We start from the raw sequence: 27,833 nt of genomic DNA, 5'->3' as shown, positions 1-27,833 counted from the left end.
CGGTGCGCGGCGCCATTCGGTAGGCGGAGGGAGGTGGCGGGGAGGAGCCATCTTCAGAGCGGGAAGGGGGTCGGGATGACACCCAGAGCCGCCATCTTGATTGGGGGCAGGGCATCCGGAGGCACGGCGCTGGGCGCCATCTTGGGTACGGGCAAGGGGGTCCCGCCGCGTGCACGTTGTGCGGCCCGGGGCCGCGGGGGCGGCTCGGCCCCGCCGCCATGTTGGGGGCGGGCAGGGAAGCCGCGCGCCGCCGCCATCCCGGGTGAGGAGCGTCCGCCCGCTCTGCCCCTCGTGGTTCGCACAGGGCCGAGGGGTTTGCTTAAAGTATAGGATGGAGTGTGTGTAATCGCAATTGATATCTTAAGGATAAAGATTACCAGAGGTGAGAGAGAGGTAAGACGTTAAACGTACTTGCCGGCCTGTGGCTCAGGTACCGTTGTGAGCCTTTGCTATCCAGCCCAGCTCTGTGGCCCATCAGGGGCACTTGAGTGTGGAATTAGATCGGCTTGTCTCACTCTTAATGTTGATCGTTGCCTGTAGGCCACACTTCTGCGGGGATTCATGTATATTCCAGGGATTTGGGGCTTGTCAAGACTATGGAAGATTTGCTTTGCAAGTGCTGGGCCACCTCTAGTGAATTTCAAGCGACTGTGGTGGCTTTGTGTAAGATCCTCCTGTGGCTCCCACAGGGTGACCAGGGCAAGAGTGGGGGTCTGTCCCCATCCCTGACCCTCAGACAGAGCTGGATCCTCCCCACCACTGCTCCATGGAGCCACTGCTGCCATGGATGAAACACTCCTGGATGAAACAGCGAGTATTTGCTCACTGGGAAAGGGATTAGTTGGTCAGTTTCTTGCTAATTTCTACTTGTGCCCTCAGCTAGGCTCCTCTGCCCTGCCAGCCCTCCCACCCAGGGCTTTTCTGTCAATGTATTTGGCAGTTCTACCAAAGTGCCTCTGCCACTGATAACCTGTAAAACACCAACACCTGGGCCGTGTATGCGAGGGCTCAGAAAATTGTTTTAAAAATAAGAGTGCAGATGAAGTGTGGAGTGTTTTCCTTGGGCAGTGTTTCTGCGTTGTGTCAGGTAACTCCGGCAGGTACAGACATGCATTTTGCATTCTCGTGTCTCTCTTGAGCGCACACTTGACATGTGAGTAGGGAAGAGAAAAAGTTAGAAGTGAAGTGGTCTATTTTCTCCCAAACCCGTGTTGCTTGTGCCAGGTTCTCTGGCTGGAGCCCTCATTTCTCATCGGGGCAGTGCTCAGGGGTTTCAGTGGCCAGGATCAGACATTGCCCAGCTGATTTTTGTCACCCTCCATGAAATGCAAGAGCTTCCCTTGGCCTTGAATCTTTCCAGGAGCTGGGAACTCTGATTCCCGAATCTTTGGGTTACTTGGCTTCCAGTTTGGCCCCTGTGGAGTTTAATACCGAGGAAAAGTGTGTTCTGACCTATTGCTGAAGGCAACTAAACCCATCTGAAACCACAAACAGTTATTTACTGGCTCCTGCATATGAAAGGCTCAGCTGCTGCCTCAGATTTACAACTGGAGGCAAAGAATGGGAAAATGATGGGATTATGGATCCACTGTAGCTGAGAGCCAGGGAGATAAAGTGATGTGATCAAAGAGAGCAGGAATTTAGCTGCCAACACAAAGCTCCCTGTGTTCCCTTTGACTGTGCCTGGTTTAAGGTGAATTTCCCATGGAGGTGTTTCTTCTGTAAGAAAGGAATCCCTTGATGGTAGAGGATGCTGTGGAGACATAATCCCTTTTTTTTCCTCTATATGGAGTATTTCTGTACCTTAAGGAAGAGTACCCTGAACACCCCACAAAGACTGCAAACATTCATTAACACTTGTCACTGATCACAGGCCAGGACAGGGTTTGGTTTTCTAGTAGCTGCTGAGATGAGTTTATGGCATGTGCAGATATTCCACGTGCTTTTCAGGTGTCTTTGGCAGAGCAAACAGGTAAATGCCACCACAGGGTTCTTGATTTCCAAAGGCCTTTCCCTTGCAGGTCTGGTCTGACTTAAAAGGCTTTTTAACATTTGTGCAAGTTTAACCTGATTTTCCACAGTTCTTGCAGAAATGATGATTGTGCAACATTTTATCAGCCATTTTCCTGCAATAGGAACAGAGTTTTTTAGACAGCATCTGCTCAGGTACAATGGGACTACAAGTGACCAGTGATATTGTTGTGGTTTTCTCTGGGCCAAAGGGGAAAATGCTTTTAAGAACAAGATTACACTTGATATGAAAGCACAGCAGGGAGCAGGACCAGCCCCTGTGTGTCCTTGTGTTTGTTTTGAAAAACAATCCCAGATGAAAATGACCATAAAAAAAAAAATAAAAATAGGAGGGCAAAGGGAAAAAAATGAATCAGCTTCTTTTGTACGATCCTACAGCAGCGTCCCACGTCCCACCCTGGTTCTGGCTGTGGTTCCTCTGGCCAGGAAGGGTTCTGGGGCACACCCAGCTTATTCCCTTTTTGAGCCCTTCCTGCATGTGTTATCTCTTGGCATTTAGCTCACCAGCAGCAAAGAAAAACTCTGAAACAAAACCGACCCTTTCCTGCCTGTTCCTTTTGTATTGTTACACAGCTCCACAGCCTGTGTGGGGTCATGGACGCTTCTCTTTGCAACCTTGTCCTTCGCAAACTGGCAGAACTCTTCCCCTTCTCCTTCCTCTTCCACACAGTGTTTCTGCCAGCAGTTTGAAAACCAGAATGCTCCTAAACAGGGCCCAGTTCATGAACCAAACCCAAACCCATGGGCACGGTGGTGTGTGCTGGATGCTGCTGCCAATGACAGTTGTTTTCCTGGAAGTTCCTCTCCTGCCCCATTATTCCCAGCAAGGCCATAAACCAGGGAACTCTCACAGATTATTGTGCTACCACTGAATCCCAAAAAAGCCATGGAGCAGGGGGTGTCTCCAATCCTGCTTCTCTCTGTGGCTTTTAGTTATTTTCAATTCATCTCAGTGAACACGGTGGCTGAAATTTTGATTTTTTTTTTTATTTCAAAGCATATTGGCAGCTTTCAGCAGTATCTCAGAGTGCCAGAACATTCTTCTGTGCATCGTTCACGATGCCACATCACCACTCTGGGAATGGTTAGTGCAGAGCAGGCGGAGCAGGAGCAGGAGCAGAGCAGAATCCCTGCAGAGTTTGTCAGTCCAGCAGACATATCTGGCTCTGACCCACAGCCTCCCCTCCTCGTGCCTGAGAGGAGGGAGCAGGAGAAGGACTCAAAGTGCCTCTGCAGCTGGGGTAGTTGGAGGAGGAGGGGTGGGAGAGCTGGTTGTGTTAGTTCCAGCATCTGGGAGAGTAGTGTGCAGCTCATACCTGCACACACGTGGCTTCCTGAGCAGGACACAACATGAATGAGGGGAGTGTTTCTTCCATTGATCCACGAGGTTTTGGCAGCATGGAGTGCTATCAAAGAGTGTTCTGACTGGTAGCTGATAAATAAATGGCTTTGGAATTAAGCTTCATGTGCTGTCAGTAATAAAAATAAGTGTTCTTGGAGACTGATTTTTTACAAGGGCCTGGACAAGGGGGAATGACTCCATGATTCTGTGACCTGTGTATGGGCTCCCTGAGCAGGGTGTCTGTGACAGCTCTGCCACCACAGCAATGTGAGACCTGTGCAGGGCCAGAGCTGAGCAGGTGAGAAACACTCTACAAGGCAGGAGATCTGCACCTGGACGTGGTTTTTGTTGCCATTGCACACCCTGAGTCCCCCTTTTCCAGCTGTGGGTATTCAGTTCATGCTGCAAGCGCCTTCATGAACTTCAGATTTGAAGTAGAATCACAAGAGCTCGCATTTTACATATTTCCTTCTTTTTAATCCACGATGCAAGAGACGTCTCTGTATTTCTGCTGTTCCCCGTCCATGTTATTTCAGCACTTCCCTGTCCCCACGGCTCCTCCCGATGCTCTGGGGTGACTCATTTCCTGTGCGGGACGAACCAGCCATTTCCTGGCTGTTCAACGCAGGACTTTTTTTCCCTCCTAGTCAGGGTTGGAGTGGTGAAGATTAGGTTATGGTTTGATGAATCTGTGATTTGATTAATCTATGGTCTGATTATTCCTCCTGCAATTCATCCCATAGCTGCTCTTCCCCAGAAATCACCTAGCAGCACTTGCAGCTCATGGCTGCCCTTGCTCTCCAGGACCCAGGGCTCATGATTTGGACTCTGACATTAAATTCATCACTCTAACACTGATCACTCTAAGCAGCTCCAACAGTGCCATCCTTCCAGTCACTGCAAACCAGATCTTCTCTTCATTCAACCCATTTCAGCTCATAATAAGCAAGATTTTAAAACCACTAGGCAAAGCCACTGATCTCACAGGCCAGATCAAAGCCAGAAATTTTGATTTATCCCCGAAGTGCTACCAAGGTTGCTTATTGTCATTTGAGAAATCCAGATAATACCTGTGTTTGTATTAGAGACACAAGCTATCAGAAGGCTGGGTTGGTTCCTGTATTGATTCTGTGCCTGTATTGATTCCAGTTCTTCCCTCCAACCTGTGCTCCCAATTTCCTGAGCCACTTCTTATTCCCATCCCATGCTGTGACTAACTTGTGGACAGCTCTTGGAGCTCAGACATTGCCTGGCCATTGGAATGCCAGCATGAGGTGTCACAGCACTTTCGAGCAGCTTTTTACTTCTGGATTTTTTAATTATTCTTTTCATCTTATTTGAACCCTTGGACTCATCAGCCTGCCATAGACCTGGAATGTTGGAGAAGAAACCCCCAAACAGTAGGGATGCTGCCTGTGGAGTCTGAATGGAGCACATGTGAAGGGCTGAACTCTGAATAATTCATACCTGTAATGATTTATTCATGCCCAAAGCTGGATACCTCCCTGTGACTTTCCATTATCTCAAAGAGAAGGCCGGTTCCGATTCCATTCCGCTGTCCCCAGCCCGGTGCCAGCTCCTGAGCCGGACTCAGAGCAGCGTGGCTGACATCTCTGCTCTACACAAACAGGCACCTCCTGCCCTTCAGTGCCACAGCCCCTGACACCCGAACTGAAATGTAGGGACAGGTCCTTACACATTTTCCAGAAAGAACAGCAGGTTAGTTTAGTAAACAGGTAAAGCTCTTTTCCATGGATACACGGGGAAAGTGAGATCACAATGGTTGCATGACAAAAGGTCACTTTCTGAACATGGAAAGCAGGCCCTGACTTGGTGATGTGACACCGTCGAGCTGAGCTCACTCTCCACCAGAAACTGCAGATTCTGTAAAGTTACAGATTCTGACACAGTTGATGCCACATTGCAGAATGCTTTTCTGCCCTTCCAAAAACCTTGCAGGAAAGCCTGGACAAAGAGAGCAGCAGCTCAGGCTCATCTTTCCTGCCTTCTGTGCGCTTTCAGAAAATATAATCAGGAGAGGTTTACAGGGCCATGCTCTGAGTTCCTGACCTGGGCGAGGATTCTGCAAGACATTCAAATTCCGTCTGTCTAGAAAGGCTGAAAGATGATCCTGTGTTTCAGAGAGTCCAGACCCCCAGGCAGCACTGCTCCTCACTGGCTGGTGTGAAATTTCCTAATTGTTTAACATGCAATCCTGACTATTTTTGTCCTTGAAATAGGCTCTGCATCAGCATAATTAAAAATGTCAAACAGGCTTGAGAACCTCTCCAAGTTGCTAAAAATGAATGTGAATTTCCTCCCTGCAGCCTGACTCCGTCTCTCCCTTGCTCTGGCCTCAGCTTTTCCGAGTGCCTGGTTCCAGCCCCTCAGCATAGTTTGCATTCCACTGCCAAGAATGAACATTTATTTATACAAACAACCCTCCTTCCAAGCACATCTCCAGCTATCCCAGGGCAGGGAAGTAAACACCATTTCTTGTCTGTCCATAGCTCCAGCTCTGCATTTCCTTCTTGCTTTAGTCAGGGGCTTGTTTGCAGGGAGACCCGAGTACCATTCTGTTGCTTCCCTGTGCCCACCAATGGCCTGGGAAGCTCCTTCACTTCCTTACAGTGATTTCATTTTGTGACCCTCTTGAGGATAATGCCACTTTCCTGATCAGCCTCTCGAGGGGGCTTGCTGGCTTAGCAACAATTTTCAGAGCTGGAACCTGCGGGGCTGTGCAGGACTTGGAGAGTACTCAGCCCCCCAGATCTGCTTCTCTCCCAGCACACCATAACCTGGCGTTCCCAGTCCATTACTGAAGCGTGGTGCTGTACTGGTTCTCCCAGCAGTGAGGGTGGCACTGTAGTGGAGCTCAGAGGGAACTGGAACAGCAGCTCCCAGAGCAGCAGTGCCGCAGGGCCGAGGGGAGGCAGGTGCAGCTCATGCATTATTGCTGCAGGTCTCCATCGCTCACCTGCCAGGCTCTGTGATTGTTCCTGAAACCTTAGCTCTGCCCCTCTGTCCACAGGTGTCTCCTGTTGCATCTGCCATTTGAATGGATATGGCACAGATGCCAGATGATTCCAGACAGGAGAATGTCACAGTCTGAGCACGAGTCATTTAAATGAAAAAGGGTTCTGACAGAGAGACATGCACCTGCAGAGCATTTAGGGATGTTCCCTCAGGTGTGGAGCCTGCCTGCTGCTTGCTCCCTGCTCTGAACACAGGACTTTACAGATAGAAATTGCAGCAACGTTTGAAGAGGTGTCTACAGTATAAAGGGAGATGTGTGTGTGCCCCCAGGGCACACGGATCACACAGGTGTGTGTGCCCCCAGCTCAGGCACATGGATCTAACAGGTGTGTACAGCCCAGTACTGCCCATGTGCTTGCTCTTCCATGTTTGTGTCTGCAGCTCCTAATCCATGCTGTGGTTCCCCTGGAGCTGAGTGGGACACAAGAGACTCCAAAGGCAGAAGGAGGAGGAGGAGAGGAGAGATTGCCCAAATCCTGCTCTCCCCCTTCCCAAATCCTGTATTTTGGTGCCACACATGGCACCTCAGGAGCCTCAGCTTGTTTCCACACTGAGTCAAGAACAAAGATGTCCAAAGACAGCCAGCTCAGTGAGGATGGGGACAGCCATGCTCTGTGCCCGCCGTGAGCCCCATTGTCATCCCGGCCAAGAACGACATCATTTCCCCAGAGCTGCAGCTCTATTAAACACAAAGCTCCAAATTATTTCCTACTTGGATCAAAGATGTGTTTGTTCCAGTGGCACTTAAGTTTAAAAGGCAGTGTTGGGGATGAATGAAACCTTCCCAGAGGCAGCTGCTGAAGCTCAATTGGTTTGTCAGTGCTGTAGTTATGCTGTGGGCATCTCGTGGTTGCTGGCCCGTATGTTCCTGAAGGATGTTGTACAGTGGAACAGCTTAGGGAGGCCTTGCTCTGTGGCTAAGGGGCTTTTGCTTTCACAATGTGAAGGTTTCTCATGCTTCAGATGGTGAAAGTGTTCAGGAATCTCACATTCTGATTGCAGACTCAAAGCCAAAGCGCTCTGGATTAAACTGGGTGGAAGATACACAATGGCCTGTATGTGCAGAACCATGGAGCTGGAGGTTTGATTATAGTCTGGGGTCTGGATGAGGAACCTGCTCCCTAAATACCATCTCCTGGTCTGGATTGTATAGCAGATGCTCCCTGTGACAGACAGGAGGTGAAGGAAGCCCTCTGGAGTATGAAATTAAGCATTAAAAGAACATGAAGGCAGGAACATGCAGCATGTGAAGTCAGGGAGAACTGAGAACACTGGCAATGCCAAAGGAACAAAAGAAACTCAATATCCTTCAGAAGTTTTAATATTTAATTGGTGAGCTGTCTGATACCAGGGCAGTGAGTGTGGCAGGCAATGACAGGAACCTGTGCAAGGGGAATCTCATGGGGCCCCAGCATCCCCAAAACACAGGCACAGGGCTCCTTGTGTGCAGAACCAGCAGTTATGTGTGCAGCTCCCTGCTCTGCACCACAGCACTGAACTCCTGGTTTTGGGTAAAACCAGCACCACCACAGCCCAAAATAGTCCTACTGCCTGGCAGCAGGTCTGGAAGCTGGAGATCACAAACCAGCATCACTCCTGGCTCCTTCCTGTGCCGGTACTGCCTGCACCTTCAGCCAGAGGAGCATTTCCATGAGCTCACTCACTCTCCCAAATTCCCTCCAGAGGGGCAGTTCAGCTACGTTTTCTTACTTGAAGGTCAGGGCTCAAAAAATACATGACAATACTTTATTTATTGAGAAAATACTTTGTTCCATACTACAGGATGACAAGTTCCTACTGCAGCAGTTGGGAGTCAGTTCTCAGAATCCTTCCCTGAGGGATACTTTCTGCTGAGAGCTTTAGATCCAAACCATCCATTGGCTCTGGTTTCTCTGGATCTTCTGAGTGGAGTTGTCTGGTTTCTCCTCGCACTCTGGGCAGGGTGTTACGGCTGCAGTTCTCCCAGATCCAAGGCCAAGTGTGTGTTTCTTGTCCAAAGGATCATCCAGCTGTGGGGTTTTCATCCCTAAGGCTCTCAGCTCTGCTCTCAAGGAGTGGGGGACAGCAATGGAGAGCCAGTCTCCAGATCCTGCTGGTCCTGGCTGCTCCAGGTGGCCACTCAGAGCCCAACAAAGCCAAGGGCTCTCAGCTCTCAGGGCAGAGAGCTTTGTTCATGGCTTCCACCCCACCCCAGGGACTGGTTGCTTTGAGTTCCCTTTCCTAAGGAACACATCTCCCTTCTCTCCTAGGCTGCACCCTGGATAAGATCCTGTCCTTGGGCAGTGCTGTGTGCTGTGGGAGGCTGCCTGCCTGACCTTGGAGCAGGTAAGGGAGACAGTGGCACGTCAAAACAAGGCCAGAGTAGAAAACTGAGCAGGATCCAAGGCTCCAAAGGTGGGAACCTCACAGATGGCATCACCAGGGAGCATAAAGCAATGTATTTGCTTTTGGCAAAATCCTGGGGTGCTTCTCAGGGGGATGTTCTGTGAGGGATAAGAACTTGGGACTCTTTGTGCTCCTGGTGCCAGAGATCCAGGAGGGACTGGAACAAGGCTTCCCACAGCCCGGGAGCTTCCCCTCCCCTGCAAGGTACTTTGTTACCAACACTGTTTTTTCCTGCCTCCAGGAGCCATTTCCCATCACATCCCAGCAAACCTCTGTAAACACCTGGGGTGCAGAAGTGAACGTGAGCGTTTGCCTGGTGCTGGTGAGACTGAGTCCTGCACCCCCAGGCCGAGGCTGAGTCACCTCAATTTCAGGGGCTTTAGACAGGGGTAGGAAGGAGCTGAGGTGTCGGTCACTAAAGATGGTCTGTATTGCAAAAGAAGTAGGTTACCATGTCCCATTGTGAACAATTACATCTAATTACAAGTCACAGCTTCACCACAAATACTATTTAATAACAAATTGATGCCACACTCCAGCCATTGTGTGCTGGGGGAACACGTCAGCTCTGGCCTGTGGACAGGTGGGACAACAGGGGAGGGGGTCTGGCTCAGCTCAGCTCAGGGCATGTGCCAGGCCCCAAAACTGGGGTGAAACTGGCTGCTGGATTTTGTTCCCGGCACTGGTGTGTGGGGTTGGGTTGGGTTGGTTTGGGTCAGTTTAGCAGATGGTTGACGAAACATCTTCCATCACACAATGATTTTAGTTAAACTTTAAAAAGCTGCTCAGAAATGTAAAAAACGGCAATAAACCCTTAACAATTAAATGAAACAGGATTTGCGCCCTCCCCTGGCCAGCCCCAGCTGTTGGCTTTGGCTCTTTGGTACCGGTGGAGCAGCACTGACCGAGCCCGGCCCGGGATCTCCCTTCTCTCGGCCCCGCCGCACCGGTGCGGCTCTGCCTGCGGTGCTGCGGCTCCCGGCGGGGCCCGGCACCGGCGCGGCCGGTCCGTGCACCGGGGCCGAGCGCCCCCTGCCGGTACCGGAGCCGAGCGCCCCCTGCCGGTACCGGAGCCGAGCGCCCCCTGCCGGTACCGGAGCCGAGCGCCCCCTGCCGGTACCGAGCTCCCCCTGCCTGTACCGGAGCCGAGCGCCCCCTGCCACTACCGAGCTCCCCCTGCCGGTACCGGAGCCGGGCTCCCCCTGCCGGTACCGGAGCCGAGCGCCCTCTGCCGGTACCGGAGCCGAGCTCCCCCTGCCGGTACCGGAGCCGAGCGCCCCCTGCCGGTACCGGAGCCGAGCGCCCCCTGCCGGTACCGAGCTCCCCCTGCCGGTACCGGAGCCGAACTCCCCCTGCCGGTACCGAGCTCCCCCTGCCGGTACCGGAGCCGAGCGCCCCCTGCCGGTACCGGAGCCGAGCGCCCCCTGCCGGTACCGGAGCCGAGCGCCCCCTGCCAGTACCGAGCTCCCCCTGCCGGTACCGGAGCCGAACTCCCCCTGCCGGTACCGAGCTCCCCCTGCCGGTACTGGAGCCGAACTCCCCCTGCCGGTACCGGAGCCGGGCTCCCCCTGCTGGTACCGGAGCCGAGCTCCCCCTGCCGGTACCGGAGCCGAACTCCCCCTGCCGGTACCGGAGCCGGGCTCCCCCTGCCGGTACCGGAGCCGGGCTCCCCCTGCCGGTACCGGGCAGCTCCCCAACAAAAGGGTTCCCGTTCCACGTCGTTCCCGGTTGATTCGCGTGCCCGGCGCGCTCAAACGCGGCAGAACCGGGAGGACCAAAGGTGCTCGTGCAGCGGGAGGTACCGGAGCCGCCCGGTGCCCGGTGCTTGGCGACAAACCCCGAGAGCAGCGAGTGAAGCAGCGATGCTCCTGCACGGGCCCCGGGTGAGGGGACAGATCACTGTCACACGAGCAGCGGTGACACGGGGACACGGTCAGTATCCACGGCTGGGCTGTGCCGGTAACGTCTCTGTGTTTATCTGTCACAGCTTGCACACGGAATCGTGGGGCTGTCCCCAGCTGTCCCCAGGGCACTGGCACAGCTGTGCCCCCAGACCCCAGTGTGACACTGTCAGTGCTGCAGCATTTCCTGCCCAGCTCGCTGATTCCAGCTCTCCGACTTCCTCCTCCTGGCAAATACAACGTGAGCTCCTATTAATAGAAGTTTGTGGTTTCTAATGAATTTTTTCCTTCACTCAGGCTGGTTTGGTGGCTGATCCCTGTTTGGTGGCCCAGTGCTGTGCCAGCTGCCCGTGGCTTTTATTAGCACTTTTCAGAGGCCTCAATTTAGTGCTCACAGTTTCATCCCAGGCCTGTGGCTCTGGAACGCAGCCCCTCAGAAGCAGAGATAATTGGAACTCGGGGGGGAAAAAGTGGTGTCCGAGTCTTTGAACAAAAAAGGTCTTGTTTCAGGAATGTGGTGCTGGAGGCCAGTGCTTGCCAGCAGGGTCTGTCTCCTGCTTGGAGCTGGTGCCTGCACTCAGATCCTGCCCTCCGCAGACACTCTGGCTGGGATTTTCTGGGAGCATCTCTCAAAATGGAGGCAGAGTGCCCCATGGCAAGTACAGGATGTATCCTGAGAATTGTATTTCTGCAAGCAGAGCAGGAGGGGCTGGTAGGAGGATGTGGGGAAGCAGGAAGAGAGCTTGAAGAGGTGCTCATAAGATTCTTGTACAGGGCAGATGAGGAGGGAAACAAACAACGCAGAGAACAGGAAAACCGATACGCTAGGAAATCATGGATCCACCCCCTGGGCTCCAGCTAAGGAGGATGGGACAAACTCCATGATTTCTGGCAGCCATGAGCTGCAGCTGCTCCACTCAGCTCCCATACTGCAGCCAGATGCGTTTGAGTGCAGCCCCTCCTGCCCTGACACAGCCCCAGCAATGCCCCCATGCTCTGGCAATGCCCCACACGTGTTTGGGGATGTCCCAGGTCCCCTCACCTCCAGGGAGGGTTTCCCAAGGGAGCAGGGAAGTGGGCAGGAGTCAAGTTTAAGCACTGATGTTCTGTATCCTGTTGTTTTCCTACCAGGATTGTTGCAGTTTCCTGCACTGTCTTATCTGGAGCAGGGAAGCCAGCGCTCTCCAGTTCTCTGGCTCTGTGCATGTCCCAGGTTCTAATCTGCAAAACAGGCGTTGGAGCCTGTGAAAGGAACCAGCCAGGGCTGTCACAGGGCAATGGGACAAGGACAGAGGGGGCAAAGGGCTTTTAGTGCCTTGAAATTAGTGTTTTTATGTAGTGTTCCTGTTTGTACAAGGCTGTGTCTGTTTTATGGGTTCAGGCCTCAGCACACCTGGGAGGGGGAGAGAGGAAGATCCTGGTGGTGACATTCTCTGGTGATTCTGTGTCTGACAGACCTTATAGGAGGATAAATCTCAGAAAGTGCTGAGTTTGCTTTTCCCCCCACCAAGGACTCAAAGGACACACATAAAGTCTTAAAACCAAAAAAGCATTCCCATGTTTCAGTCAGCCCAAAGTTCAGTCTCCCCTGAAGTGCTGGAGACTCCTGTGAGATTATCTGGCCGTTTTCTGGAATACAGAGGTAAAATCAGCACCCACAGCACTGAGGCCTGGAAAGCTGTGCAGAGCAGGGCCTGAGAAAGCCAAACCTTGTAGATTCAAAAAATTAAAAAAACCCCACCCAACACTTTCTTTTTTTTACCATGAGTGAGCCTGAATTCACCTAGCTGTAGGTTTTAGCTGTAGACTGAATTCCCCATGGGTTAAAAAAAAATTAAAATACTTTACTGTACAGCTCTGGAATGTCCTGTTTTCCTGCAGAAAGGTGTGGGTCCTGTACACAGTGTCCATTATCAGATGGGAGCCTCTCCTGGAAAGAGGATTAACCCACAACATCACTCCCAGCCACACAGACACTGAATCAGGCACAAGGCTCTAAAACAAACCTCACCCCAAACTCTAATCCCAGACCCTTCCCCACAGGGATCCCAGGGTTGCTGGAAGCACTTAAACACTGTGGCAACAATCAAGATGGATTTCTATTATTCAAAAGGAAGACAGATACGCCAGTTTAGCCTTTGGGGAATGGACAGTGGTCATTTTTCTCACTCAGCTGTGACTGTGAATCCAGACTGATTCCACTTGCCATTCCTTTGAGGGAATCACAGCTGCTGGAAGTCTGAGGGCCACAGCAGCCTAAAGGGTCTGTAGCCGAGCACCAGAGCCTGTGCTGGGAATTAAATAGCAAGAGAAAAAAAGGCTTTTCTTTCCAAGAGATCAGGAAGAGGAAGACATGTGCCTGGAGATAAGGAAAGATAAAAGCATTCCATTTGCTGAGGCCTGTGATAGGGATCAAGATGTTCATCTGCCAAGTCAGTAATTTTGTGGCCGTATGACCATGCGGAGTTTCCGTTCCTGTTACCTTTTCCCACACTGACTGAAGGCACCAGATTGTTGGCATGGAAGTTCCTTTCAGTCTGAGTGGCTCAGCCCTTTCGGGGAATTGCACAGGCTGAACTCGAAGATAAAACTCTTTTACTTCAGGAGGGAAAATGGTGCAGCGGGAGCAGGCTGTGAGCTCCCTGGCCTGGGGAGGTGGGAACAGGTCAGACAGCTCTGGGGAGAAGCTTGGGTAGAGCTTGTTTTCTGTGAGGGGTCAGGGCAGCTGAAATGACCATTGGAGGTGACTCCCTGCCCTGTTTGCTGGGATTCATCAGGAGTGAGCTCACGGGAACAGTAGATCCCATACAAGGCCTTGATTAACATCAGGAGCTCAGACGGCATTTGCTGCTTCCAGAAAGGCTTTTATTGTCTGATTTTTTTGTTACAGCAAGCAGCAGATTTCAGTAAAAAAAATTCAGTAAATCCCGCCTTTGCACATTCCACACACTGGCACATGCAACAGCCAAGCATTTGGGCTAAAATTATCTGTGCTATCATTAGGAACATATGGATTGATGGAGAAGGGAGCTGTGCTGCTGTGCTCTAGGCTTACCCCAAAGGGAGCAGTTCTGTGCCTCCTGGTCAGAGGTGTGACCTGTTCTCTTTGGACAGGAGAGCCGATGTGTTGGGCTGGTGCTAGATGGGCACCAAAGGTCACCCAGGGCATTGGGCACTGAGGGCACTGGGCACAGCACAGCCATTCCTGCCCCTGTGCTGCTGGCTTCACCTTCAGCCTAACTCCCAGACTCCTGAGATAAATCCTTGTGGACAGGCACATATTCATGGATTACAGGGCAGCCCTTCTCTGTGTTCTCCCCGAGAGCTGTGTTCCTTGTAGGCCAGAACTGCTCAAAAGAACTGCTCAAAGAACCACTTCAGGCAAGGTTCCCATGTCCAGCATTTTCTTTTTAAAAAGCCTTGCCTCTTTTACCACCACTGATTGCAAAGCTTTTGATTAATCATGAACTGAGATGTGAGTGTGTGGTGTTAGCCATGGCCGCACAGGCTCCCGGGCTGCCGTGGTGCTGAGGGCGTGTTACGTGTTCCCTGTGGCACAAAAACAGGGATGGTTTCCAGGCTGCTGCAGCTGAACAGATGGGAGGGTTTCAGATTTAGTCTCTAATATAAATACGAGTTGCATGTGCAAGTCCTTCAGTTGGGAAACTGCCTGTCATGACTGTTTGCAAAGTCGGAGAATGTCAGGCTGAACCAGCCTCACTATTCCTGGTTCTCTCTCTGTAGTTCAGCTCTTGGAGACACAGAGCTTGCCAACCCCAGAGTGCTGAAGGAATGGCTTGCAGAGTTCAGTTTGTAAAATTCTGTTTTCAGTGTTTATATTTAGTTTCCGTTTCGTTGGTGTTGCAGAAGCTGATCCTGCAAATATTTACCCCAGTTAGGTTTTGTGTGTAGAGTTCTTGGGAGTGCAGTGGGAACTCAGCCCAGGGAGGGCACAGGCCTGCAGTGGACTGAGCATGGAGAAATTCAGTTTTATTTTCTGGACAGGGTTTTATATATATACATATACACATATCCATGCATATAGCACACATATGTGATGATCATTGCAGGTTCTGAGAGAGAAAGGCCATTCAAAGAGTCACTGATCCCCACCTGAGAGAAGGCTCAGTGAGTCAGAAAGCAGCAGCATGGTGAGTGTTCTGTTATGGCATAAATGATAGCACAGACAAGAAAGAAAGAAAGAACAAATTAATTTTTAAAAGGAGTGCTGAGTTGATGTTGCTGGTCTACAATTATTGTACTGTTGGGGAGGGACAGAAACAGCCCCAGGACTGCTCTTGTCTGCACATCCTCTCTCACTCACGTTCTCTCCAACACCTTTACAGAGCAAGAACACCAGTGACAGAGGGTTCAGCGATGCCAGTTCCCTTCAAGCGGATCTCTCCAATCTTGTGATCTGGGCACACAGTCACGGGACCATCTGCAACCAGATCCCATTCCTGGAATTTATGCAGAACATGGGTCACCTGAGCAATGACAGCACTGTGGTGTGGATGTGCAGAGTTGGACATGCCTATCACTGGCACTGTGGGAACTTACATGACCGAGGTGAAGAAGAGACTGAGGCTGTAGGAAGGAGAAAGAGGCTCCTGTCTTCTGAGTCTTTGGCAAGGGAATCCATATTTGAGGAAAAGAGGTTCAAGCTGACCCCATCATCTTTTGAGATGGGTCAAGCAGATTCTGGGAGCACAGGGTTATGTGGCAGATCCCAAGGAATCGATGACAGGAAACCTGTACCATCAATATCTGCAGAAGAGAAGTACTTGCCAAAGTCTGATACTAGCGTTCAAACTGGCAAAGAGGATGAGAAGTCCAAAAGTGACAAAGACATACAGCCCATGTCTGATGAAGAGAGGCATGAGGCAGATGAAGACAACCAAGGAGACAGAATCAGCCAGGATAATGTGTCAGAGCCATCTGTTGAGGAGTTGGAGATGCCTCACTGCCAGACGAGGGCATTGCACCAGCCAGCAGCCTCCCAAAGAGCTGCCTGTGCCCCCACAGCAAGGTCTCCTGTCAGTGACTCGGAGGACCTGAGCACAAACATCCTGAAGCTGGGTTCTTTCACTGCTACAGGGCCCACAGCTGAAAGTTGCAGATCAAAGAGACTCCTGGGGTCAGAAGCACCAAAGGTGTGTTTCAAATCCCTTCCCATCCTCAGCGCTAAGGCCAGGGCCCAGCTTGAATCGCAGCCCTCTGTGATACTCTTTGAGTTCCAAGCCACTGCTGATGTTCAGCAACATCTCCAGCTGAGCCCTCCCAAGTGTAGCACACCGAGAATGGGCTCCAGCAGGGATGGTGCTGAGAATGTGAGTGAGGACAGTGACACATCCAGGCAGACACCTTGTTCTTCAGCCTTCCAGAGTCCAGAGAGCCATCCACCTGCAGCCTCAAATGAAGGTAAGACAGCCTAGAGTTCTGTGCCTGCAGGGGTGTGGGGGTGTTCTATTAATCACTTTCCCAAAATATCCAAGGAGGGTGAGTTCACATCACTGCCAAGATCTGTACTGCAGCATCTAAGTAAATATCTTGGATTTGGGGCACTCCTGTTTCTGCTCAAGGGGACTGTAAAGCTCTCTGCCTAAAGGAATTGGTACTTCTGTAGGAAATGCCCTTCTCTGGGGTACCCAAAGATGTTCTTGGCTGTGCCCCAGCCCCAACATCCCAGTTTGAATACTTTGGTCTTCCAAAGTATTCCCTCACAGTATGTTTGCCATACTTGAGAGAGTTCCTGTGGGAAACTGGAGCCAGAGTGGGGAACTCAGGTCTCAAGAGGAAGAAACAAGAGGAAGTAACGCAGAGAAATTGTGGCCAAATTTGGCTGCACCAAAGCCAGTGGCAAAACCTCCCAGTGCTGGCAGTGGCAGCAGAGAGTCAGTTCTGCATAAGAAATTGCTTTAGTCCTTTCAAGAATGAAGGTGTTCATATGTGCTGTTCTGCAGCACAGGGGCCTGGGTGTGTCCTTGCAAAGGGCAGAGGTTGCTGTGGCAGCATTTGGGGTCTGCCTGCTTACAACACTTACACCACCAGTGCTGGTCCTGAAAAGGCTTAGGGGTTGTTGTTCCTTGTGGAGCTGTAACGACACAAACTGCCACAATTGGGGTTTGGGAGCAGTATTTTACTGTTTTCATAACTGATGTCACGTGTCATCTGAAGGGACTGGGAATTCTTCTGGGAATGTCTGTGTAGTAGCTGTTTCTGCCAAGGTAACTGGCTCAGAGGAGGCCTCAGCATTATTGATTCATGAGCTGTTCCTCTCTGCACCTGGAGCAGTCAGTACAAAACAGGCCAAAACCCCAAACCAGTGAGACAGCCATCAGCCTTTCAGGATGACAACAAAGCCTGTAAAAAAGAACCTGGTGCAGAAAGGGAAATCTCTAGGTGTTAGCTCATGAGCCCTTTTCCATCACCCCGTCCTCAGCCCTGGACGAGGCACAGGCGAGCAGATGGAGCTTTCCAGCAATCCAAAGAATTCATTTCTCATGCTACATCGAACTAGGTAGATGTGGTATTGCCATGGCAACTTGAGAGAGAGCCCAACCAGAATCCTGGCAATCCTTTAAACAAAATCATAGTACACTTTTCACTCACCTGTTTGTTCTCCCTCACCATCCACCCCAACTTTTGGTTCATGCTGTTATTTCACAGTGAGAGGGAAATTTCCCTCTATGGCAGTGAGCAGGGCCAGCTGCCAAGGGAGAGGGAGCAGGAAGGAGCTTGACTTTCCCTGGAAAGCTGGGCACTGTTGGGCTGTGCTAGCTTGTGGAGAACACAAATATGACCCACAGTTGTAGGGGAAGGGACCTGGGAGAGTTGTGTCCTCTCTGAATGGCTTCCAGAAGGCAGGTAGACACTATCCTGTATCTCCTGGTGTTTTACTGATCTTTGTGGATTCTTGCTGTCCATAAAGTTGTGTCTTGTCTTTTAGATGTGCTGAAGAAACAGGAGAAGAAAACAAATAGCATTGGAGACATAGAAGTGTTCAAAGAGTGGCTGAAGTTGCACCACCCCTCCGAGACACGCAAGATCCACACGCTGCCTCCTGCAGACCTTGACCACTACCTGGTCTCGTTCTTCAGCTCTGCCAAGAGACAGAATGGCATGGATTTTTCTTCCAATTCTTTGAGTTTCTTCCATCACAACATCAGCCGGTACCTCAAGGACCACAGCTATCCATACAACATATTGAGAGGGCCAGAGTTCAGGGCCTCTCAGGAAGCCTATAAATTAAATCATTGGTGTCTGTTCCTAAAGGAGGAAGGGTGGAGTGTTGTGGAGAACATGACAGATGATGATGTGGAAAACCTTTCTAAGAAGGGAATTTTAAGCAAGACACACCCTCAGGGCTTGCTACACCTCATGTTCACCAGCCTCATTAGGGGGTTTGGGGCCAGCACCCACTACCAGGCCCACCAGCTGTACTGGGGACAGGTGGTGCTGAGGAAGACCAAAGGAGAGCTGGAGTACTTGGAGTGGAAAGATGATCTGAGCCCCAAGGGAGACAAAGAGGAGCTATGCCCACGGCTCTTTGCCAAGCCTGAGGATCCAGAGACCTGCCCAGTTGCTAGTTACAAGGAGTATGCCAGGAAGAGGCCACCAAACATGCTGAAAGACAACCACCCTCTGTATCTGTTTCCCAAGTCACTGTGCTCTGTCTGGGACGAAGTGTGGTACAGCAGGAAGGCACTGACAAAACCCAAAATTTATAAGATCTTGAAAGTTATTACCCAGGAAGTCACAAAAACTGAAAGAAAGACCAGGAAATTGGTGTGTCCCATTGGCTTTGCCCCTTCAAGCTCTCCAAAGCTGGTCTGAAGCAGAATCCTATTGCAATATTTGGTGTAGCTTGAGAACAAACATCCTTCTGCTGGGCTTCACCTTGGCACTGAAGGTACCTACAGATCTGCAGTGCCTTGGCTTTCAGAGAATCTCCTTTGTTGTTGTTTCTGTTACTGGAATTGATAATTCAGTGAGTTAAGGAGAATCTTCAGTTTCACATTTGCCAAAAAAGTTAATGTTCTACCGTGTGGTCAATGCTGTTAGAAACAGCCAGTGCTGATACAGAGAGGGCTCAGAGGTGGCAGAGCCTGGCCAGGAGCGTCAGCTGCACCCACATTTTGAGGGTGACACCACACACAGCTCAGCCTGGAGCACAGACCTGCGGGGACGGACGAGCAAGATGAGGAGAGTGATGACGCTGCCGATCCCAACCTCGCAGGAATGCTTCTGACAAGGTTCAGGTCATTTCCCCTAGGGAAAGATTCATAGATGGAAGGAGTTATGGCTGTTTAAAGAAGTTACTTAAAGTGTCTGACAATGTTGAAAGGTTTTATAGTAAGTGGTTTCTCTGGAGTGCAAAACACAACTCCACAAAGGCACTGGGAGGTGAGCTCAGCTCTGCTCAGCTGCTCCAGTGCTGTTTAGAACCTTTTTGGTTGCACTGTTGACAGAGCCAAATAAAAGAACCTTTAATTCAGCCCTGTCTGTCTGTGCCTGATCAGCAGGTGATGCTTTCCTGGAGCACTGGTGTGCTCCCTGTTGTGCTCAGTCTCCCCTGCTCCCAGCCCAGTGGCAGAGCTTTGGGCCCTTTGAAGCCCTATGAACCATCCCCATGGTGTCAAACAAAGCCTTGGGAATCAAGCTCTTCACCAGAACTGGTCCCATTCAACCAATTGAACATCAAGAGGTAACTTAAGGACGTTTGAACAGACATAAAAACAAACTCTAAAGGTGCTGGAGGGCGCCTGCCAGCGCCCCTTGTGCTTTGGAGCACCGGTGGCATCACCATGACACCACGACAGAGCAGCTGTCCCGAGGGTCCTGCTGGTGCTGGGTGCCAGTCCCGGGTGACCCAGCCAGGGTCACACCTCTGGTCCCCGCTTCCCTCAGCAGCCCCCAGACCCCCCCGGCTCGGGCTCTTTGCTCCCTGTCGCTGCTCGGTTCGGCCCTCGCCCAAGGCTCGGCAACGAGCGGCTGCTGACGGGGAGAACAGGTTACACCATCTGCCCTGTCACAGCCCCGGGGCACCTCCCGGCTCCCTGAGCTCCACCGGGGAAACCCCCGCTCCCGGCGGGTCCGTACCGGGATCCCGGCGGGTCCGTACCGGGGTCCCGGCCGGTCCGTACCGGGGTCCCGGCGGGTCCGTACCCGGGTCCCGGCCGGTCCGTACCCGGGTCCCGGCCGGTCCGTACCGGGGTCCCGGCCGGTCCGTACCGGGGTCCCGGCCGGTCCGTACCCGGGTCCCGGCCGGTCCGTACCGGGGTCCCGGCCGGTCCGTACCCGGGTCCCGGCGGGTCGGTACCGGGGTCCCGGCGGGTCCGTACCGGGGTCCCGGCGGGTCGGTACCGGGGTCCCGGCGGGTCCGTACCGGGGTCCCGGCGGGTCCGTACCGGGGTCCCGGCCGGTCCGTACCGGGGTCCCGGCGGGCGCTGCCCGGGCGCCCCCTAGCGGGGGCGGGCGGACGGGCGCGGCCCGCAGCGCGGTTGGGCTCGAACGGGACTCTAAAGCCCAGCCGGTGCCATCCCCCGGTGCTACCCCTCCAGCGCCCTGCGCAGGGACTCCTCCCACCGGCCCCGGTGCTCCCAGGCCCGCCCGGTGCGAGCCCGGTACTCCCCCAGCCTTTGGGACCCCCCCAACCGCAGCCCCTGCAAAGCTCCAGCCCCACATCCCAACCGCGGGGGTTCCTCTGAAACAGCAGAGCAAAACCAGTGGAGCAGGCGGACTCTCTTGGAAGACCAAGAGAGTAGAACAACTCTTTAATAAATTAGCAAAATAAACAGCATTTATATATATTTTTATATTCCATTGCTGCATCTCCATGGATCACAGGAGTTAAACCAGTGTTGATTCCCAAGTCAACTGATCCAGAGGCCTCAGTTCAGGTAGCCCCAAGGCAATGCTCAGCCTTGTGGTACTTAAAAACCTTAAACCACTGAGAAATAAAACAGCTTTTTTGTAAGCCTGAGACACAGCTCCCAAGGGGCAAAGTGAATTACTGGGTGATTTCACCTGGCTGGCTCCAGGCAGAAGTGATTAAAAAGATACTGATCCAATTTTTTTCCCTGTTAAGAAAAAAAAAGTGTTCCTCCACCCCACAGGGAAGAGGGGGAAGGAGCAGATCTATTGCATGGAAGGATTATCAGTTTAACAATAAACCAGATTGATTTGCAGGGTTCACGTCTCTGATTGTTGTGACGGTGGAACTGATGGAGCATTTAGGTCACACATCAGCTGATTGCAAACAGGGCCAGCCCCCGATCCAGGGGTCCCTCAGTCCTCATCCCGGACGTACTGTCCGGCCTCCCAGCGCTGGGCCATGGCGCTCTTGTGGCGAAACACTCGGGTGCTTTCCACCACCTGCAAAGACCAGAACGTGCAGGATCTTTATGAAAAACTTTCATAATGATCTGGTTTGCAGAACAGGCCCCCACCCCAAAACCTCCCCCCCGCCAGCTCCCCAATCTGCTCTGCCTGACTCGGCATCCACCCAAGTGGTGCCCGCGGTCTCAAGGGAGCCAGGACCATCCCGTCCATCCCTGTCCATCCCACAGGATCTCCAGGAGCGAGGAGAGCTGGGGAATGCGGGAGGTGTCAGGGCAGCAGGAGCATTCGTGAAGGGCTTTACCTCTGTGTTGACCTTGTCAACGGGTTCGATGCCTGCGTACTGTGGAAAGAGGAAAACACGATTAGATAATGGCAGCCTGGCAGGGGAATATCCAGAAGCAGCTGGATCTGGCTCCCTGCAGGAGCACAGGAGAGTTGGGAGAACAGTCCAGGCCAGGATCCCCCACAGAAGGAAGCTGCTGCTCCTCTCCAGTCCCACCCAGTGCTGGCAGCTCTGAACAGCAGGTGCTGTCTGGGGGGCTCACATGGCCCCTTAATGGTGCCACCACCACTGGGTGTCCACCAAGCTGAGCAGCTGGATCTCGAGCTCCAAGTGGGAGTCAGGAACAGCCACCTCCAGCCCCAGAGCCAGCAGTCTTCCCCCAGGCTCAAGCCCCTCAAACACTTGGCACAAGCAGGGTGGGCATGTTCACCTTTCCATCCTCCTTCACCCTCCTCCTCCGCTCCTCGAAGGGGCTGGAACGCGACGAGTCAGGGGTGAGGGTCTCTGCACTGCCCTGGGAGGAACTGGTCACTCTCAGCGGGGTGAAGGATGAGATCAGCCCCAGGATCCCCGTCTGGTGTGAGGCAGGAGAGGAGGCAGGAGACCCAGACACTGAGTAGTTGCCACCGGCACCTGAGGCAGCTTTGAGAGAAAGAGTCAGGGGGTGAAGGACTTCAGTTCCACTCCCAGGGGTGGAGACCCACAAGGAGTGTCAGGCACCTGCCCCAAACCTGCCCCCATGGCAGGTCCAGCCGGTTTGGTCATAGCCAGGACCCCATGCCTGGGCCCCAGCCAGGGACTGCAGGAACAAGGGGTAATATGCATTAGCTGGGCCTTTCCAGCCCTGTTTGCTGCTGTAACATGACACAAACTCATGGAGACCTGAGCAGATCTCGAATCCTGCAGAGCCTATCCTTCCTCAGCAGCAGTTCTGCTGACTCCAGCGTGCTGATATCACGTTCTCCCAGGACAACTTGCTACCAGCACACAGGAGTCCTTACAACCATCCCACCAAATAACTTCTCTGCCGCTCTGTCCCTCTGCTCCCTTACCAGAGCTGTGCCGAGAGCGGGAGCCCTCCTGGGGAGCACCATTGCTGTAGGTGTCCATCAGCCGCCGCCGCTGCTCCTGGAGCTCCTCTTCCCTCTGCAAGTCACTCCGGATCTCCTCCTCAATCAGTGCTGATGTCTGGAGCTTCCATGTCCGCAGCCGGTACTGCTCCTCCCGGCCATCCTCCCTCTGCAGCGGGCTCTGTGTCCCCATGTCCTCCACGAAGGACACCTTGGGCTTCCAGAAGGAGAGGGATAAGTACTCTCTGGGCAGGACAGCAGTGCTGGCGGGGCTCGGGGTGGAGCCGGGAAGCTTTCCTCCCCAGGAATCCTCACTCCCCCATTTGCTGGTGCTGGTGGAAGCGTTCTGGGACACCAAGGGCTGCTCCCGGCTCCTCTCGCTGGCGGCGAAGCGCGGCTGGGACAGCTGGAAGTGAGCGATGCTCGCTGTGTAGCTGGGAATACTTCTCCCAGCCCTGGTGTCTTCCACAGGGCTGGGGCTCGAGGGCTGCTCCACCACAAACTCTTTAACCCAGCTCCTCCTCTCCTCTGCCCGCTTCAGGGGAGTGGGCTTCTGTGGGGGGGCTTCCTCCTGCTCAAACACCCTCCTGCGCTCCTCCAGCTCCTGCTGTGTCCCCCTGTCATACGTCCCCAGCAGCCTGCCCTGCCTCTTTAGATCTTCCTCACGCTTTGTTTCCTGTTCAATTTCCCTCTGGACGTAAAGGGAAGCGCGGCCTCTGTCCTTCCCTTTCCTGCCTGGGCCGGGAGACGTGTGAATGTTGAGGACAGGCTTGGTCTGGATCTCCACCAGCTCACTGCTGGCCGTCAGCCGCTGGATTCCCCTTTCCTTCCAGAGGTTCTCCTCCCTTTCCATCGCCATGCGGATCTCCCGCTCGATGGGCGTCTCGTTGCTGACCCTCGTCTCCTTGCCCAGCCCATTGCTGCTGGCCCTCAGATCTGCACTGAAGGTCTCGTTGGAGGTGCTTCCATCGCTTGCATAGCCCGCAGCAGCTTCGTTATACATCTCACCCAAGCCAGAGTCCAGGTCTTCTCTGGACCATGTTTTGGTCAGGATGGACGTCTTCCTGATGGGATATGACCTTTCTGTGTGAGCCTTTCTGGGACCATAGATCTCCTCTTTCTCGGGTGTCTTGTATAAGGACACACCATGAACCTGGTAAACGCTCTTGTCTGTCCTGCTCTGGCTTGATGCACCACCACTGCCATAGCCTCTCGTAGCCCTCATGGCCATCTCAGGGCTGTACCACTCTTCCCTGGAGACTTTTGTCACCGACTCTGGCCTTGGGGACATGCCCTGCTGCCCTGGGCTGAAAAATGAGCCTGGGTTGGTCTTCTCCAGCATCAGGAACTGCTGCCGAGCCGCTGAGAAGTTAATCTGCTCTGTGTCAATATTCTCAGGGTCAACGGGCGTTATAGCCCTACCTGGGGAAGTTTTGTCAAAGCAGATGGCAAAGCTGGTGGGGACACTGCCTGTGTGCCTGCCTTCACCTTGGCTGCCCACACTGGCGCTGATGGAGCTCAGCTCATCCACAGAGCTCCACCTCTCTGCGATGGTGGAGCTCTTCCTCATCACCTGGCTCCGGATGATCTCTTTCCTCTCATCTTCGAGCTCCCTGGCTTTCTCAGGTGAGATGTTGGGCGGAGGGACCCTGTACAGGTCTTGTTCATCGTCATCGTAGAGCTTCGAGGGTTTCCTCTCGCCCTTGTAAGCCCGGAGGTCGTACAGGCTTCCTGATCTCACCACCTCTAGCTTGGACTCCCTGTCTGGGGACGGGGTCCAGACATCTCTTCCACCCTCCAGGAAATACGAGGGTGACTGGGACCTCCTCTTCCAGCTGTAGCCATTTTCCACCCTCTGGGTGCTGTGCTGAGTGGAGCCAAACACATCATCGTCGCTGCTGGCCCTCAGGTCTGCCAGCGAGTCGTGCCTGTGCGAGGCCTGTGGGAGCTGGAACACAAGGTGCCTGGTGACTCTGTCCATCTCCTGGGAAGAGTCACCCCTGTGACAACCTTGTCCCAAACAGGGGCCACTGCTCAGCTTCGAGGTCACCCTCAGAGTCCCAGTTCAGCAGAGGCCAAGGGTCTGGACCTGGCTGGCCCTGCAAGCAAAAGGAGCCATTAGGAGCAGCAGGTTGAGATGCAGCCCCTCTCCCAGCCTGGTACCACTGTCCTCAGCGTGGGACAGAAACTGTCCCACCAGCCTGGCCCGTGTGGGGCAGGAGCAGCCACAGCACAAAGCACCATTCCCAATAGGAACTGCCACGGAGCCCAGAAGCCCACCCCAACCCTAACCCTAACCCTAACCCTAACCCTAACCCTAACCCCACCCCAGGCTGGCCAGGTTCTGAGGGAGCACAGCCAAACCTGCCACAGGCAGTCAGTGCTGCACACCAAAGGCAGCAAGACCTCAGACAAGCTCCTGATGACACCACATCCATCTGGGCATGGACAGCCTGGGGCCTCTCCACGTGCACAGGCCTGGGAGGGACCTCCAGTCCCGGGCAGCACCGGCAGCGAGAGGCGGTGCCGGCACCTGGGCCACCCCTGCATGGAATATCTTCCATGTGCCATTTACAGAGAGGAGCCTCCAAATAACCCAGCTCTAGAAACAGCGGGGTCATAAAAACGGTTTCATGGCTCATAAAACAAGGGGACTTTAACCCCCCTGGCACACAGGGCAGGAGCCAACAGCCCCAGCCTCGGGGTCAATCCTCCAGCGCTGGCTGGGCCAGAGCCGGCTGGAACAGCGGGTGCCAGACAGGGAGGGGCAGCACAGGTGGGTCCCCCATGAGACAGGAGCTGCCACCCCATCACAGATGCCATCCCTGGCTCCAGAACTGGTGACACACTTGTCATCCACAGACAAGCTGGGTGTGCCTGGAGCCAGCACCACGTCTTGCACCGCTATTTACCGAGGCTTAGCCACAGCTTTGCTGTCACCTGTCACTGCTGGCTGGGCCCCTGTGAGCCCCAGCAGGTCAGGGTGTGTCACCACTGGGCTCCACTCACGGCCTCCTGGGGGTATGCAGCAAAACTGGAGCAAGGCCACGGCGACAGCAAGGGTGGCCCAGAGCCTGGGGGCCACGGTACTGGCAAGCACAGCTCAGGATGAGGCTCGCCCAGGTGGAGGCAAGTGTTCCCTGCATCCGGAGCATCCTGGCTCATCTCCAGGATGAGAGCATTCTGTGCGTGCCTCCTTCCCGCAGTAATTCTGGTGACCGAGCTTCCCCCACTCACCTCCAGCCCTCCCGGGATGCACCATCCTCCCACAAAGCAAGCGGGGCTGGGCCCCAGCCAGGAGCTTTTTAAACCTTTCCTGGGGCAGGAGCACGTGTGTCTCATTAGCTGGGACATCCTGGCCAGCCCCAGGCGATGCCTCACCGCTGGAACTGCTGCCCAGCCCTGTGCCCAGCCCCGCTGCCTCAGCCTCTCTGCCTGGAGCTGTACTCGCCTCAATTTACCCCTTAATTCCCCTGCTGTGATTCACTCTTGCTCTTTTATTGCCCCCAAAGACCTGGATAATGAAAACCATCTGTCCACACCTCTTACCATGTTTGGGGGGGACGAGGTCCCGGCTCGGAGGGGACCCCCTCACCGGGGAGCGCTGGCGGCCGGCACAGGAGGGGAGCAGGGGGGGACAGAGAAACCAGCTGGGTTCTTATCAGGGCTCCCGGCCGGCTCCACGCAAGCGGAACGGCCCCTCCCAGAGCTGCACCCAAAACATTCCACCTCCCTCAGCTCCGTCCGCTGCTGTGGGACTGCGGGGGCTCGGGGGTCCCCTTCGGGACTTGCCTCCCCCCATGCTGGGCGGCCCCCGGCCCAGCCAAGCACCGTGGGAGGAGCTGGGCAGAGCAGATGGCATTGCCAGTCTGGCCTGGGACCCCCACCATAAGGAGACACCTGGGGCGCTTTCCAGGGTCCCCCCATCTTGGGGGTCCTGCACAGGGCTACAGAGCTGCAGTGCACCCGCGCTGTGCCCACCCTGAGCTGTCCCCACACCGGCTGGGGATGCACACGAACACGGTGGCACGTGGCCAGTGTCCCTCTGCTGCCCACCCCAGCCAGCGCCAGCCCTCTGCACACCCTCGCTGCCACCAGCCCTGCGATGCCAGGGGGACACAGCGTCCCCCCAGCGCCGGGCGCTGCCCTCGCCCCCGAGCGCGCTGCACTTACTGTCCAGGGAGCTGTCAGGGCAGGGGTCCCCATGCTCCGGGAGGCCACACGGGACACCCAGCTGAGCTGAGTCTGCCGGGGTGTGGCCGGGGTGGGGTGCGGGGGGTGCGGGAGGGTGGCTGCGAGGCCCCGATAAGCTCAGCACCGGGGAGTTGTGGGGAATTCCAAGAACCTCAGTGCCCTGTCCCCAAATTCCTGTGCTGGCGTCACCCTGCTGCAGCTGGTCCCGTGCCCGTGGCTCCCCCGAGCCGTGGGACTCACTGATGGCCCGATGCACCAACGTGCCAACACAGCCGTGTGCCAAGGCACCACCAGCGTGCCCATGCCTCAATCCAGCATGGTGGCGTGGCCATGCAGCCACACACCTCGCTCCAGGCGCTTTCTGCCCCTCCATGAACGCAGCTATGGCACTGAAGCTTCAGCCTGGATGTCCGGCTCTCCCCCCACCCGGTTAGCCCCAGAGAAGGGGCATGGCACAGGAGCCCTGAGTGAATGTGCCAGGAGCAGCCCGTGTTTGCACAGGCAGTGCCCTCGCTGCCACAGCAGCCCTGGCACCGCTGCCCCCAGCTCCTCACGGCAGGGCAGCTCCCTCCTTCCCTGCGCCTGCTCTGGATACCTCCGGCACCTGCCAGGATAAAGGCACAGCGTCCTTGGTGCCCTTGGTGCCTGGGTCTGGCTGGATCCCAGTGGAGAGGGCGACATTGCCGGTGCCCAGAACTGCCCTCCCTCCTGGCACGGGGTGTCACAGCCAAGCGGGCGATGCCGTGCCAGGACGCTCAGCCCTGAGCCGGTGCCTGGGGTGGGACATCCCCATCCTCATCCTCTCTCCCCCCCACTGAAGCCCACTCCTGCCAGGAAGCCCTTCCTGGTCCCGCTGCTGCCTGAGCACGGCACTGGTGTCAGACAGACCCCAGTGGGTGCTGGGGGTCCCACTTACCCTCTGCGAGCCCCTTGGTGCCCCTGTTCCCGCTCGGGGCTGGCACTGGCTGGCCTGGGGACGCCGGTGCGCTGTGGCTGCCAGGCCGTTCTGCGTTTCCGGGCAGGTGAGCGGAGCCTGTTCTACCGTGGGGCTGAGCCAAAGTCCACAGGTGATGCCAAGGAGCCAGCAACACTCCACACCCGCTGCAGGGCGTGTGCTGGCACCCAGACTGGCACCAGGAAGGGCTGAGGCCCCACTGCCCCAGGAGAGAGCCCTGGAATCCTGGCTCTGGGCAGAAGCAGGACCTGCACCAGCCTGGGGATGGACAGACTCACGGCCACGTGGTGAT

General features: G+C 54.4%; 2 protein-coding genes across 14 annotated transcripts; one reads left to right on the top strand and one right to left on the bottom strand.

Moving 5' to 3' along the window:
• The first annotated feature begins 117 nt into the window (after nucleotides 1-117).
• Nucleotides 118-19,192, top strand: LOC111940447 (uncharacterized). Of its 10 annotated transcripts, none has more exons than XM_086862563.1 (6): nucleotides 118-262; nucleotides 8,659-8,734; nucleotides 10,782-10,936; nucleotides 14,766-14,846; nucleotides 15,042-16,116; nucleotides 17,645-19,192. In XM_086862563.1, the coding sequence occupies exons 4-6, from the start codon at nucleotides 14,844-14,846 to the stop codon at nucleotides 18,529-18,531; spliced, it is 1,965 nt and encodes a 654-aa protein (XP_086718689.1). In that variant the 5' UTR covers nucleotides 118-262; nucleotides 8,659-8,734; nucleotides 10,782-10,936; nucleotides 14,766-14,843; the 3' UTR covers nucleotides 18,532-19,192. The 10 variants fall into 10 exon arrangements, with proteins under 10 accessions (XP_086718689.1, XP_023798915.2, XP_023798914.2 ...); XM_023943147.2 differs by having other exon boundaries at nucleotides 118-382; XM_023943146.2 differs by having other exon boundaries at nucleotides 118-393.
• Nucleotides 19,193-20,428: 1,236 nt separating this feature from the next.
• Nucleotides 20,429-27,703, bottom strand: MISP (mitotic spindle positioning). 4 transcript variants are annotated; one of them, XM_086862560.1, is made up of 5 exons: nucleotides 27,503-27,703; nucleotides 22,375-24,491; nucleotides 21,753-21,964; nucleotides 21,341-21,379; nucleotides 20,429-21,072 (listed from the first exon to the last, which is right to left on the bottom strand). In XM_086862560.1, exons 2-5 carry the CDS (start codon nucleotides 24,371-24,373, stop codon nucleotides 20,986-20,988), a joined length of 2,337 nt encoding a protein of 778 aa, XP_086718686.1. In that variant the 5' UTR covers nucleotides 24,374-24,491; nucleotides 27,503-27,703; the 3' UTR covers nucleotides 20,429-20,985. The 4 variants fall into 4 exon arrangements, with proteins under 4 accessions (XP_086718686.1, XP_086718684.1, XP_023798910.2 ...); XM_086862558.1 differs by lacking the exon at nucleotides 27,503-27,703 and adding an exon at nucleotides 26,566-26,665; XM_023943142.2 differs by lacking the exon at nucleotides 27,503-27,703 and adding an exon at nucleotides 25,942-26,144.
• Nucleotides 27,704-27,833: the final 130 nt, after the last annotated feature.

The sequence above is a fragment of the Cyanistes caeruleus genome, chromosome 25, assembly GCF_971803275.1.
Source record: "Cyanistes caeruleus chromosome 25, bCyaCae1.hap1.1, whole genome shotgun sequence".
Taxonomy (NCBI): domain Eukaryota; kingdom Metazoa; phylum Chordata; class Aves; order Passeriformes; family Paridae; genus Cyanistes; species Cyanistes caeruleus.
Note: the sequence above shows the minus strand (reverse complement) of the source record. Positions and strands in the feature narration are given on the sequence as shown.

Excerpts from the sequence above, each read along its gene's own strand:
- LOC111940447 (XM_086862563.1), top strand. Across the intron at positions 16,117-17,644 it reads ACCTGCAGCCTCAAATGAAG|ATGTGCTGAAGAAACAGGAG; the intron begins GTAAGACAGCCT and ends CTTGTCTTTTAG.
- MISP (XM_086862560.1), bottom strand. The coding sequence starts at position 24,373 with ATGGACAGAGTCACCAGGCACCTTGTGTTCCAGCTCCCACAGGCCTCG. Across the intron at positions 21,380-21,752 it reads GGGTGAAGGAGGATGGAAAG|TACGCAGGCATCGAACCCGT; the intron begins GTGAACATGCCC and ends CTCTTTCCACAG. Across the intron at positions 21,073-21,340 it reads TTGACAAGGTCAACACAGAG|GTGGTGGAAAGCACCCGAGT; the intron begins GTAAAGCCCTTC and ends TGGTCTTTGCAG.